General features: G+C 36.6%; 1 protein-coding gene across 3 annotated transcripts; it reads right to left on the bottom strand.

Moving 5' to 3' along the window:
- Positions 1 to 1,171: 1,171 nt before the first annotated feature.
- On the bottom strand, positions 1,172 to 12,850 carry IMPA1 (inositol monophosphatase 1). Of its 3 annotated transcripts, none has more exons than XM_075743820.1 (9): positions 12,724 to 12,850; positions 10,898 to 10,979; positions 9,602 to 9,735; positions 7,526 to 7,630; positions 6,197 to 6,242; positions 5,949 to 6,057; positions 5,102 to 5,210; positions 3,452 to 3,603; positions 1,172 to 3,020 (listed from the first exon to the last, which is right to left on the bottom strand). In XM_075743820.1, the coding sequence occupies exons 2-9, from the start codon at positions 10,958 to 10,960 to the stop codon at positions 2,902 to 2,904; spliced, it is 837 nt and encodes a 278-aa protein (XP_075599935.1). In that variant the 5' UTR covers positions 10,961 to 10,979; positions 12,724 to 12,850; the 3' UTR covers positions 1,172 to 2,901. The 3 variants fall into 3 exon arrangements, with proteins under 3 accessions (XP_075599935.1, XP_075599934.1, XP_075599936.1); XM_075743819.1 differs by having other exon boundaries at positions 12,708 to 12,814; XM_075743821.1 differs by having other exon boundaries at positions 12,343 to 12,757.
- Positions 12,851 to 14,513: the final 1,663 nt, after the last annotated feature.

Here is a 14,513-nt window from a genome sequence, read left to right as displayed (position 1 = left end):
GTATTTCTTGGAATTTTTCACTTGCTCCAGTTACTGAATCGGTCTGCCTGATCTCCTCCTTCTTGCACTTGTAAGTTTTGAGTGTTTCTTCATTTAGACTTGAGATTCAAACCACAGCAGAATTTGCCAGCTGAAGTCAGGACTTGTTCACTGGAAAGCTATGTGAGAAAGCTTCCTGTATACTGGACTGTTGGTGTCTTCACGAGGAATATTCATGATCTTAATTTGACAGTCTATCTGTTCAATATGTGGTAACTGGTTCTCCTTTCTGATTGTCTCACTGCCCAGCAAAAAGGTATCTTGTAAATATATAACTTTATCTTAGATGGAGTGGCAGAGATTATCATCTTAAATTATATATATATATTTAAATCTTTCAAAGCAACAAAACAAGGTGGTTTATTGTTCTGAACATTCAGAAACTACCTCTCATATATAATCTCTCAAAAGCAATTTGATTACACAGCAATCACAACTTCTGCGTTTTACTATAAAAAACACTTATTACAAAAATTTGCCAAAATTCCAGGCTAACACAAAACCAAAATGTCTTTAAACTTAATAATTACATTTCGGTGTCCTTTCACATGACGAAAAGAAGTGGCCACATATTACATGAAGAGTTATCTGAGAAGATAATGCTTAGCAAAGTAGCAAACAAAAGGGATTTCTGATCCCCTTGAAAGGGAGACCGAAGTTAAAAAGAAAGCAGGCTGATAAATACTGTCATTTATAGATTAAAAAAAAAAATTGGACTGGTCTCCAACACAAACAGAGTGAGAGGGCCAAGAGGGAAATTCATACAAATTTTTCCTTGAAGAACATTATTAGAAAAGCTAACAGTGAGAATGCTGCATGCTTTTGGAGGTGATGGTCCTCCAAAACAAATCACAGGCAAGAGCATCCGTAAAATTTGAGCACTGAGATTGGAAATGATTAATACACCACGATCTCATTGGAAGCTGTTAGAATATTCACTCTAAAAACCTGCTGCAGGTGTATACATAATCCCACTTATCTAAAGGCACAACAGTTTATGATCTATGTACATCAGAGGCCAAGAAGAGAAAGTGTTCAACTCAGAGAAAGTTTGAAGCCCACAAATCCAGCTTGTGGGGACCCAGCATTAGACTCTGATGAATGTTAAGAAAGGAAGCACATCTAAAACTGCTGCTGCTAAAGCATATTTATTTTGAGTGTGTTCTCCCATCTCAAGTATTTTTTAGACATGTCTCCATTTGACAAATAAATCAGTTTAAAAAAGTTATGCAGAATTTGTTATACAAAAGCCACAGAAATGGTAGACATACTTCTCAAGAAATAATGATGATCTCATATCATTTACAGCAATAAAGTTACAGTGAAATGTTCAAAAAGTTTCTATCCTTGACAATGATAATTTAAAAAGTAAAATTAACGTAAGTCTGGCTTTTTGAGAGGCTTTTATTAAATAGCAGGCTGATCTCATTGGCATTGATCATTTGGCATTTGATACAACTTCAAATTAAATACTTCTGCAAAATCTGCAAAAATCAACTGATATAAAAGAGTGAAATTTATAATAAGAGATCTGTTGAAACTTCAAGACAGAGAATACCATTTTCCAAAATAAAAATAGTGGGACAGCAGCACAAAAAGTCAGGTTTTCCAAAGCATTGCTGTGTCTTGACTGGACCACCAATGAGACAACTTTAGGAAACATTAGACACCAAAAACTCAGTCTAAAAACTGATCTAAGTTAAATCTTTTTTTTAAAGTGCATTAATTATTTGAACAGTACACTGATACTGTTAACAATCTTAAATACAAAAATTAAAAAAAAGCTAGTATATTTTTTGAAGTTTAAAACAAATGATACCAAGAACGAAATTACTAATATTTCTTAGATTCATAAACCCTTCAGGTTTAGTTACATACCTTCTTTTGTGCCTCTATAACACAATGGAAACCTGATCCAGATTGGTCACTGCTTTCACAAGTTATAGAACATTACGTAAAAAAAATCTGAACTGTGGGCTTATTTTTTTGTCAGCTGAGTTGCTGAAAATTATCCTGGATTTTAATTATTCCTTAGACTTTGAAACACACTCATCCATGGAGAAATCCAAGCAAAATTAACAGGAATTATAACTGCCAAGACTTACTTAGATTAAGTCTATTTGGTGATAGAAGGTGTGCTCAGAACTTATTCCTGGGAGATGCACATATTTTCTGGCACAATAACTTATTAGTTTTGCAACTGTAATGAATTTGCAAACATACTGGCCACATAGGAGGCTAAAGGAGAGATTGTGTTTACCTACCATGTGAACGGTAGAATGATGACTACAAAACCAGTGACAGCTAAGTAACAAAGACTTTAAATTAGAGCCAAAATTACAAGCAACTAAAAAAAGTTTGGAAATGTGTGAACTACTGCTACAAAAACTGTAACAATGTAAGGAAATGGATACGTGATGACACTGAAGAAAACGACAGACCAGACAGAGAAAGACTGGATAACCAGTAACGCCTCATCTTTTTGGGTTCAGGATCAGATGCGATGATGTGGTGTTAAGACAGTAAATTTTGTTTTGTCACTTATGGAACTAGTAATTTTTATTTATCTCTACATCCAAGAGTCTCTTGCTTTCCAGTGTAGTATAAAACTTGAAAATATTAGTTGTATACATTTGCTTCTTTTTATAGATCTTTAAGTAATTGTGAAGTTAAATAAAATACCTAACAGTAAAAGCTTACTTACAATGTTTGCCCAATCTCAAAACACTACTTAGCAGTTACGCCAGTACTGAAAGACTAACAGCTATTTATCTATCTTTTTATCAGGTTCAAGGTGTAGAACAACCACCACATGGGAGTATAAGACAACATTACATAATTACATAGGTGTAGTTTTGGTATTCAGTTAGTTGCATCATCCCTTTTCAGAGGAATTATTTGAAGTGCTTTGGCTATTCTCTCTCCTATAGCTCGACTACTTGCTGCAATTATTCTTCGAGACATCAAATCAAATGGTCCACCTAGAAATCAAAGCAAACAAAGTAACTAGCTTGCATCTGGAGAAAATTGAAAGTTGGCAAGAAAATGAGCATTGAAAAACATGAAGTGTAAATGATACATTACTATTTAGGACCAAGCTTTGCGTCTGGACAAAAATGCATTTAACACAACAGGTATCTCATGTGAGCTACATTTAAATTCTCTTCAGTGTATGTTTACTGTCTGTCTTCACTCTTCCAGGTGCTCAGCCAAGGGAGTAAAGGTTGTCTTGTAGCTTAAGAACACACGATTGACTCTCTCTTCATCTATTAACTGGATGGGAACTCTGTTCAGTAGTGCTAACTTGGAAAGAGGACTGAAAAACCTCTTTGCCTTCTCATTTCAGCTATGTTTTACTCCCAATTAGCTATTTAAAAGGATGAAAGAGTATCATGCATGCCCATGTATTTACCGGATACATCTAGCAGTACTCCGCCTGCTTCAGTAATAATGATTCCAGCCCCTGCCATATCCCAGCAGTGAATCCCCATTTCATAATAGGCATCAGCTCCACCCGTTGCCACAAGGCACATGTTCACAGCTGCTGTACCAACGGCTCTAATCCTAGAAGAGACATAGTTGGTTTTTTTAATTGAGAACAGTTTGCAAGACAGTCACAATGTCTGTCTACAGTGCAGAGAGAACACAGAAGCAGCATACGCAGAGTGAACCGAGCTAGAGAAAGTGTGATGGAACGCTGTAGTGAAACAAATAAAAAATTGGGAATGACGTGTTGCTTTAGTAGAGCTTGAAGAGCTCTCCAAATATAGCAAATTTCCAGAAATTACATTTATGAATTCTGGTAAACAATTTTGTTCTAGAGTGCAAACACAAGTTAAACAACTTCTTAACCTAAAATATATTACGGAAGATGAAACAATTACTAGATATTCTACTTTGCTTTTTGAATACAAAAATTCATGTAGAGTGTACACTGTCCTCAGCATTGAAAAAACAGTTACTTCAGTTTCTCTGGTGATGCTCAGTAAGCATCTCAGACTTGCAAAAAAACCCTAAGAGCAGTAATCACAAAAAATAAATTCCACAGCATAAACTTGGTCTGAATAACTTCATCAAAACCCTTGTTTTACAAATTCCAGTCTCTTTTGGAAATGTTGATGCATTTAGTAAGTGTGACTTGTACAAATAATTGCAGTTATTTCAACTATCAGTAAAACATACATTAAATTGTAACTGATAGCAGCTATGTTACTGTAAGAAACAACTCAAATTTCAATTTATTGTTTACAAAGAAAATATCAAAGTTGAACTGACAACATACCTAAAACGTATTCCCCACCTACAATTTAGCATGTATTGTTTAATGACATCAGAAGACTTTTTGAAAGTAGAAAAAAAAAAACTACGTTAAGTGTTAAAACAAGAATCGTGAGAATCTCAGCATAAAACTACAACCCCTTTTAGATCAGAAACATGAGTAGCGTTGAATAACAAAAAACTAACTACTGAAACCACCTTTAGATGTAAAATTGTTTGTGGAAATGCTGGCTTTGGCTCATCTGGAGGAGAGGAAGCAGGGAATGTAACCAAAGTAAGAGCAGTTTATGGACAATTTCAACTATTTGGACAGATTAAAAAAAAAATTGCACAGTGTTGAAAGCGGAAAGGGAGATCTACTTTTATCCTCTGATATATATAAAAAAAACCCAACGATTTTCATTACTACAGGGAAAGGAAACTAAGAAATGTAATATAGCTTCTGTCTATCCAATTTTACTCCTTTTGTGTTTCTGGGGAAAAAAAGGCACACAATTGTATTTCATTTTTTTAACTAGTAAATACAATACTTTCTAGTCCTACAAAAACAAATATGGTTTGCTTCTCAATACTGATTGTGAGGGTTCTCTTATATATGTCCCAGCTTGAAAAAGTTAAACACACTTAGAGTTTCTCTGCAGAAGTTATGAGACAAAAATATTTAAATCATATTTCACATTTAAGATGTCAAATGTAATGCAACCAATCCTTCCTAAAAATGATTGTATTTAATTATTACAATATTAACACTATCAGTAAATATAAAAAATAGGAAGTATCCTACCCATGAATAGGAATACTGAGAAGTCTTTCCATGTTAGATAGAATTATTTTTATAGTCTCTGGATCACGATTTGATCCCAATTCTGTCACTAAAAGGGATTTTGTAATGTCTGGAAAAGAAAAAAAAACCTCACTTTTCCAACAGTACAACTTATATTATAACAGTAATTATTAGACTTTACTTCATTGCTTTCTTAAAAGACTGAATAAAAGTAAGGCATTTTAATATAAATATTACATAAATTGAATGTATAAAAATCTGTTTTTACACAGAAAATGTCAGGAAAAAATAAAACACAGCAAACAATGCATGATCTAGTTCAATTGTGCATATACATCAATCAATGCCATTAGTAAACAAAATTCTATTGCTATAAAAATTAGAACAGTCCTCAGATCTTTAAAGGTCTCACTTTAAGTGTGAATTTTACTTTACATAGGGTAGTAAGTATACAAGAGTGACACTGATTTAAACCACTAGTTTACACTTTGAAGAAGTTGAATTGTTTGGTAGATTTGTAACAGACTCTAAAGAACAATCACAGATAGATTACAGACATACAAAGAGTTAAAAACAAACAAAAAACTACAACACACAGACACACAAGGAATCAGCAATCTTCAATTGCTGAGTCTTGATTTTGCAAAGATCACAAGCATGTTGTATGCATCAAAGAGAACATAAAAGCTGTTTCTCAAAACTGAACAACTCACGGCCAAAAAAAGCCTGTCTCTGCAAACCAAAACTATGAGCTAAGAAACAGTAATATATCCAGGTCTAAAACTGTTGATGCCTCATTTGCAAAATAAATGTAATTACTAGAAATAAGCTGCTCAGTTCAGCTTACCTTCTTGGCCTGATACTTGAAGTTTCTGACCATTGCAAAATGCACCTTTTCCTTTTCTGGCAGTATACATCTTGTCTTCCACACAACTGTACACAATTCCAAACTCTATCTGCAAGAAAAAGTAAAGATTCCTTGAGGTTTTTCCCCTTTCTTCCTATTTACTATGAAAATACAGATCTTAGTTATAACTAGCAACAAAGAATTAATTTGGTTTTGATTGATCAGGTATTAAGTAATAAAAAATATACCTTTTTGTTTACAACAAAGCCAATTGAAACTGCCACAAATGGAAACCTACAAAACAAAACATTTCACTAATTTATAGTGAGATACTATGCTTCTTTCTTTACCACACTTACTCTTAATAAAAACAATGTTCAGTTAAATGTAATGTATATTTCAAAAGGAAACTTGGACTATACAGGAAATATTAGTTTTCTGGAACTTGCAAAATTTACTATGAAAATAGACCCAACAAGACGGATTACCATTTAAAATACAAACTTTTCCACCCACTGAAACTAAGCCTGTTGCAGCTTAGGGACTGTCATTTTCTAGCCAAAGAATACAAGCAAGCCTCTATGCTACTAACCTTTCTCAGAAGGAACATGCTGGCCAAAATGGTCTCATCAAAAAAAGCAAGTCACTTCTCTCCCACCACGTCCACTTTCTCCACCAAAGCAACAAGACAGACAGATATTGAAGTGAGAAGGAAGAACGCAGGGGGAAGAGTGAAGGCAGTGGGAGTATATAGGACATGGTGGGCTTGCATCTCAGTCTAAGTTTTTAGCAATCAACCAATTAATTTTTTTATTACTATTATTTTTTACTCTTCAAAATTTGCAGCTCCAAAACATTTGCTTTACTATCTGCAAAATATTCACTTTTAAGTCTATAAATCCAGCAAAACGAGTTCTGTTCTTATAGCTTTTTGAAGATGTTACTTAGCAGGATTCAGCAGCTGTGGCGCACATATCGACAGTCATTTCAAAACTGGAATCAAGTACCCTCAGAAAAGCTCATCAGGGCCAAAATCTATCATGTTTCGAAGACAGAAGGAATAGGCAGTCAGCATTACACTGAAAGCCCCCTTCTTATCCTCGTGCAAAATACCACTAGACAATCACTGGTGATATTTTGCTTTCTTTCATGGTAGCGGCTCCCAGATCTCAATGAATTTGAAATTTCTTAGAAATCCGCACTTGGAGCTGTTATTGTTTCTCACCAAAGCCTCTCTGAAGATGCTGCAACTGCTAATTCTGAGTCCTGTTACCCACCTATCTTTGGCACCCATGTCAAAGGCTGCTGACCCCTGCTATATAGTACAGGCCTCTCATGGAACAACTGCTGTTGGTTACAGAGTGAGACTATTATAACATTTACAGAAATGCTAAAGTGATGACAAAACCTGCCCAATAGCTGTCAATAAATGCAAATAGCAATTTGCAACTATTAACAAGTTCATATTATCTCTTTTAAAGATGTTTAAAAGTGGAAAAACCTTACTCTCATGGAACTGGAGAAAGAAAAAAGGTAATCAGCTGAAGTTGCTAACACAAAAAAAATTAAAGGTGGACCTGTGTACGAAGTTGGTAGTTCCGTCAATAGGGTCTATAATCCATGTGGGGTTATCTGTCAAAATGCTGCCCTCTCCAGCTGCAACAGATTCTTCTCCGATGAAGCTAGAGTAGCAAACATTTAAAAGACACAAAGAAATTGTTTAAAATGTCTGAATTACAACACTGCCCTTGAAATTAAAATTCTTAAAGTGAGATGCAGGTGTTTGTACCACCAGTGATTGTACGTAAAAAGCTGAGAAATACACAATTTATATGGAAAAATCTGACCAAGCTTCCATCATTACTTAAGATGTCAGAGATAAGCACAAGACATGGGGAAAAGAACTTTACATTTTAATGTCCATTACTGGAATTTGGCATTCAGAACACTGAAGTATTCATCTTTTTTTTTTTCAGTAACAGCATCATCAAATTATGGTCAGAATACTTGTAGCTATTTATACCTTTCAGTTTATTTGTGCTATAAACCACTATTTTTGAGCTTGTGTTTTAACTGAAGAAAGTCTTTGTGGTCATATGCATCTGGTTAGACCACTGCAGTAACTGTTAAATTTGTAGTCTGATTTCAACCCAAATATGACAGAAAATTGTTAGTCTCAAAACTGTTTAGTTTTACAAGCGTTACAAAATGGTAACATGGTAAAGGGATAAAATCCAAACCAGAGCTCTTCCTGAAGAAGACAGTAGAGTGCATGCTCCACCATAATACTAAACCCAAGGGATACGCAAGGCACAGTGCCACAGGAACGCAAATTTCACAGTTTTTGCTGCTCATGAAAGTAGTTTTGAGTTGCAAAATTACTGGAATGAGTCTAAGTGGGTAGAATTCTCTTCCAAGCCTTTTGCATATTGTTAAATTTATCACATATTACTCAACCTATGAAAAGTAGGCATCAAACACATGCTTTCCTCCACAAACATGCAAAATGAGAACCGCTGTGAGTAAACAAATAAGGTCCCTTTAATATTGATTAGGAGTTTTATGATTAACCATGGAAGTGAAGATGATTGCTCAGAAAGAAACAGCATGTTTCCAAAAACCAGTGGATCTTCACAAAGAGGAGAGAGACTGAACAGTGATTTAGACGGATGAGTAATTCATTAGAAAGAGAAAATTCAACACCAGTATGACTAATGTGGTATCAATTATCTAATATAAAAAGAAGCTAAAATATTCTAAAATGTTTATCAATGTCAGAGACACTGTTATTTCAAGGTCATTCCACAAGTCTGTATGCTTATACTAATTCAGTTAGGTTACTGACATTTTGCATCACATCAGTTGTTCCAATTCTATGCATATTTATTAACGTTTCACATATGCTACAATAAGAAAATCTCCAAGAAAACACAAGAAAACTTAGAAAAGCCACTTTAAAGAAACTGTATTAAACTTGAGCCACTATGTCAAAATGGGAAAGAAAGCTCCATGTAAATAAAAGTAAGTAAAATACGTAGAATTCATCCTTCAAGAATAAATTTACGGGGGGGGGGGGGGGGGGGAGGGAGTGGAAGGGCAGAGGGAGGGGGGAAAAAAAAAAAAGGGAAGAGCAATTAAACCCCCAGTATTTTATATGACAGACTTTCAGTTATGCAGAATCAGACCTTCCTGTCTTTTAAGGACATCTGATGTTCTTAAACTGTATGAGATTTTCTAAAGGCACACTCAGTACCATGGGACCCATCCAGCACAGAGAGCAAAGGCATGCTAGTTTCAACAGCAGACAAGAAATTTGGGTTCTGGGTATCTTGGGGCCACCTTTGTTTCTCCAACACAAAAAACAAAGAAATTATTTACAGCTGGCTCAACTGGAAGTGACTTTCAGCATAAATCTTGAGCAAGGCTAAACTCATGTCAGTAGACCCTGGGGACACCTTATTTTGCTACTACAGCCCTGGGCAAAACTTCAACCCACTACTACTCTAAAATACATACTATACTGAGGGTAAGGGAGAATTCTGTAATGCCAATCGTAATGAAATTTTACCAAGCAAAATCATAAACTTTCCATTTTCTTCTTCCAGTCACCTCTCCCCTTCTTCTATCAAAAGCGTATTGATAAGAAGCCGTACCTGTGAGAAGGATACTTTTCTTTTATGAAAGAAATAATGAAGTTTTCTACTTTTTGATCAGTTTCTGTCACTAGATCTACTGGTGAACTTTTAGTCATAATAGATATTTCTTCTTTGAGTGCTCCACGGATTATCTGTTAACAAAAGAAAAAAAAAAAAAAAAAAAGAAAAAATCTTTCTCAATTAACAGTATGGAAAATACTAGTTTTCCCAAAAATTTCAGCATCATTTTTACTGTAATTTTCGATACCGCACATACGAAACACAAACACAAGCAGTGACAAAACTTGGATTTAACTGCAGGAGCTGGGGCTTACCCCTGCATCTATCTCCAGTCCTACTCAGCACAAACTTTTACATGACCTTAAATCTAAGTACTACAAAAAGATCCGCTGGTACACAGAACTGAGCTCTGTTTTGTTAGGACAAGTTTTAGACTTATAAATTTAAATACCAGAGTTGAATGAAATGCTTAAGACTGAGCTTAAGTCAGTTATTTTTAGCCAGACCATGCATTTATGATCTTAAAACTATCAGAGTCAGCTTAGGCAAGAATCCATGCCTCACAGCCCACAGAGTTATTTTACTACAACTTAGAAAGATTTTCTGAGGGAATACTTTAATGAGGTTGTTGCAGGGACAATGTTCTGCAGACTCTGCAGCTCCAGGGGACAGAATTAGCACATGTGCCATCTTGTCTGGCTGCAACAGCATTCAAATATACCAAGCAGAACTACCAAGAACTGAACATTTGGTAACCACCCTTATGCTGAGGCTTTGCCAAGATGTGCAGTCTTTCTTGGTCTAAGCCATCTTAGACCACAAATGGGCAAAGTACCACCACTGCAAGGGATGCTTCTTATTTATAAAAATACAGCAGTCTTCATGAAGAGAACAAACCACTGTGTAAAGTTCATTGAGGTGTTTGCAAGAAAGACTGTCAACAGCTTTCAGGTAATACAGTAGACAGGTACGGTTTAAGGGGAACATCAGAGATACTCTTTGTTTACCTCAGTTCAGAATTTTAAATTTTTTTTAAATCAAATTTTAGGAACAGAAGACACTCCTTTGTCTTTAATTGGACTCTGCAAAGAAAAGTGTAAAGTTGTTTTCTTAAATAACCAAGCTGTAAACATGAAAGACACTCCCACCTTGAAGATCACTGAACAAGTCTGCTAATTTATGTTTTTGACAAAATACTCCTCAGAAGAATATCAAACATCAAACTCCTTCAAAAGCTATATGCATACTAGACTCAATAAATAATGTTATTATTTATAAATAGTTTACACTTACCTCCCCAGCTTTCCTTGCTAAAGCAACTGCATAATCCATACATTCTTGCCAAGGATCTGCCATCTTTTCTTAGATATACAGTCTACCAAAAGGAAAGATTAACACAAAAATGATTATGGGGTTTTTGGTTTTTTTCCTTTATAAATTCTGATTTAATACTCCTCCTGTTCTGGACTGCACTTTTTTTTTTTTCCTGGCTAGAATATGGAAGTTTGTCCTATCCTTTACTCTGAAAAAAATCCCAAACTTAAAAAGTATTAAAAGTTTATTCTAAGTTACCAGATTTTTTTCTCCCCATTTTGTGATTATCAAAAAGGCATAACATAAAAACATTAACAAGTACAGAGCCTCAGTCTTGAAAGTTACATGTATATACAAAATTCCACATTTAGACAGTGACCTCAATGTACATAAAGGCTCTGAAAAGCAATAGTGTGGTTACACACAAGCATATTCTCAAATATAGCGTACAGCTCAGGGCCTTTTTGCTTAAAATACTAGAATCATCACTATAATTTACTGCAGAACACTGCTGACATACAGTTTAGTCTATTTTTAAGTATGGTTTAAATACTTTGAATATGTTAAATTAGAAGATTAGAATCTTAAACCCCAAATCTATCCTTTCTGTATTTTAGCCCTCCATGCTTTGTTCTAGGGGTTTATTCCAAATACAAATATGAAATGGTTTTGATCCTACATAAGGAAGTTACAGGATTCCACAGTCATTTAAAAGTGTCTTCTATATTCTTAATATAATGAAGGAATACAAGATACATTATCTTCTATGCATCTCTACTTTCATGAGCAATGTGAAATACAAATCAGTATATTGTACATTATTTCTGATATACCCACAACAGACCACAATTTCATTCAATGACACAATGGCATTCTGAATTTTGCAAGTCTGTTTCATTTTTGAGCCCTAGCCCTTTCAGAAGCCTTCTAGGTATTTGCTACTTAGGTGATTTAAAGTGATGATCTGGATAGCAGTTTCGTAACACTTGCAGATTCACAAAGATTAGATAAAAGATCAGAGGAAAAAAAAACCCAACAAACAACTCAGCACTGAAACAGTATAAAAAACACCTGTGCAATTAACACAATCCACGAGTCTCCAGTCATCCTCATCTAATGGTCCTTGCCTCTTTCGGCCTTGGTCCTAAACTGGTAGAGATGGCCAGAAAAGCTGGGTAAAATGCAAGGGGTATGATGCTTCAATCACACTGGTAACATTCTTTACTTATCGTAGCCTTTAAAGTATAGGTTCTGTTATATAAACACAGAAATAATTTGTCAGGACACAGAGCTGGGTACAACAGCACTAGATAAAGTTACTCTGTGATGCATAAAAGACTAGTAGTACTAGTGGAACCTTAAAGCACACTGACATCCAGTCCAACGGCACAGACTCATGTAGCAGAGGGAAAAAAATCACTTACACTTAAAACCTCACCAAAACAGTAACTCCAGAACAGGTATTCTAGTTAAATACCAGCGCCTACATTGACTGGAAGAAGTGTATTTTTTTTCCCCAGCTTAGTTTTGTCCCCTCAGGACGCCCCGTGACGAGTTTGTCCCACAAACTCAGGCCGTGCATTCAAAGTAGAGGTTTGGATCCCGGGCCGAAGGGCAGCCCACACTACCCGGCCGGGGTGAGAGCCCCTCCAGCCCCGCCGGCCGGCTGCATGACCCTGCCACCGCTCGGGCCCGAGCGATGGCAGGGCCACAGAGCCCCCCCGAGGCAGCACCACATTCCCCTCACGGCATCCCGAAATGGCGGCCGAAGAAGGAGGAAGAGGCTCACCGCTGCCGCGCTCCGCCGCTGTCACCTCCACCGCGGCTCCCGCTCTCGCCAAGGCGCGCAGCCGCGCCAGTGCGCAGGCGCCAGGGTGGAAGCCGTTCATCCCCCCTTCCTCCTCCCGGTGCTCTGCGGCTGCCGCTGCGCCTGCGCAGGGTGTGGGGGGAAGGGGCGTGGCTGCCCGCCGCGGCGGGCGTGGTAGCGGTGTCTGCTCCCTCAGATTACAGTGAAGATGTTGAAATTAGCCTTTAATGCCGATTTATTTTTAATACTTGGATGAGGCAGTATGAAGATACCGTAAACGCTGTCCTGTGGAGCACGCGATTGGCGTTTACCTGGGCTTTTAGCTGCTGAAGGCGCCAGGGTTGAAAACGAGACTGCGTTATTCAACGTGTGGAAAAAAGCCTGGAGGCCCATGAAAAAGAACATGAACGTATGTGTAACAGTCTCCCCGAAGTAAAATAGCATTTAATCAATTCAGGTTACAGTGCTTAAAAGCAGTAAAACGAGCAAGTTTTTTACAGATGTGGTTCTCTCTGAGGTCTTCATGTTTTCCTGAAAAACTCGGCACTCAAAAGAGCTTCCTTTGCCCCCTTGCTAGCCCCTCCTGCTGACATTAATGCTAATTACAAGAATACTAAATCAGTAACTAGAGATAGTGGATATTTTTAAAATAAACAGTAAATACATTTCCTAGAAAACTCCCTAGCTTTCAAACAAAGATTTTTGAAATCAATTTGCAGTTCAAATGCTACATTTTAAAGATTACTATAATTAATATTATATTAAGTTACACTGAGGAAAAAAGTTTCCCTTTCCAAGACTGATACCAGTGTTGTCATTTTTCTGTGGTCTTTTGACCCTATTGTCTTCCATTAAGTAAAGGTAAAACACTGAGATGGTGTCTCGTGTTCACAAATGGCAACTGATGTCATTTACTGTCATATGTAAAATTATGATCTACTGTAAGGAGGAAAAGGGTCGTAGTTTGCTTTGTGATTTAAAATGATCATTAAATGCCTACATCACCAAAAGCAGCAGCTTTACCCCGTTTCCCCAGTGCCAGTCTAACCCACAACTAGGCACTTGTTCAAGGCCCAATGGGGACAGTTTTGTCCTTTCCACCTCAGTGATGACACTGTTTCCATTCCCATCGGTTCTGTGGTGTGGGACAAGTCACTGTGCCTTTTCATGTTTTCTCCTTCCCACTCCATAAAAAGGAATAGTCATATAAGCCTGTTTTTTACAGTATTCACAGTCATGAAAGAACTGCAGAGATGATAAGGTGTGTTTTTACTAATCATTTTGCAAGTCATTCTTTACAAGGTTATACTAAAAGCATACAGCCAATTGAAAGGCGCTTTGGCTCTGATTCAGTTTTTGTTGAGGCAAGCTGCCAAACGTGCGTCAGTACGAGCTACATTGGATTGCGCCAGTGTTATGGAAAATGGCTTCTTTAACATCGCTACTAGTAGAATTAACATTACAGCACGTGTTTTACAGGCTCTGTAAGAGGATTTCAAATTCTGCATTGAGCCTAAAATCAGCAGAAGTAAACCAAACAGAAATGCCTGAAATTCTCTCAAGTGTAAGAATTTCCCTAATCCAAACCACAATTTCCATTCCAGCTGAAAGGAAATTTTGTATTGCATGTAAGAGGCTACTGTGAGGAGAACTGAGTTGCAAGGAGGTCTGTTTTTATGTGACCCCTGATAAGCAAGATGAAGAGAGGTGATCTATTGATAGAAGTCTTCAAATCAGACTGATGACACTCCAGGATACATGCTTTTCTAAAACAGATACACAAAAGGA

Source organism: Balearica regulorum, chromosome 2, assembly GCF_011004875.1.
Source record: "Balearica regulorum gibbericeps isolate bBalReg1 chromosome 2, bBalReg1.pri, whole genome shotgun sequence".
NCBI lineage: Eukaryota > Metazoa > Chordata > Aves > Gruiformes > Gruidae > Balearica > Balearica regulorum.
Note: the sequence above shows the minus strand (reverse complement) of the source record. Positions and strands in the feature narration are given on the sequence as shown.

What these genes read in the sequence shown, in the direction of transcription:
- IMPA1 (XM_075743820.1), bottom strand. Translation starts at nt 10,960, where the DNA reads ATGGCAGATCCTTGGCAAGAATGTATGGATTATGCAGTTGCTTTAGCA. An exon ending in GAAAAGTATCCTTCTCACAG is followed by an intron (nt 7,631 to 9,601) that starts GTACGGCTTCTT and finishes TTGCTACTCTAG; the next exon opens with CTTCATCGGAGAAGAATCTG. An exon ending in GCTTTGTTGTAAACAAAAAG is followed by an intron (nt 6,058 to 6,196) that starts GTATATTTTTTA and finishes TTTTTCTTGCAG; the next exon opens with ATAGAGTTTGGAATTGTGTA.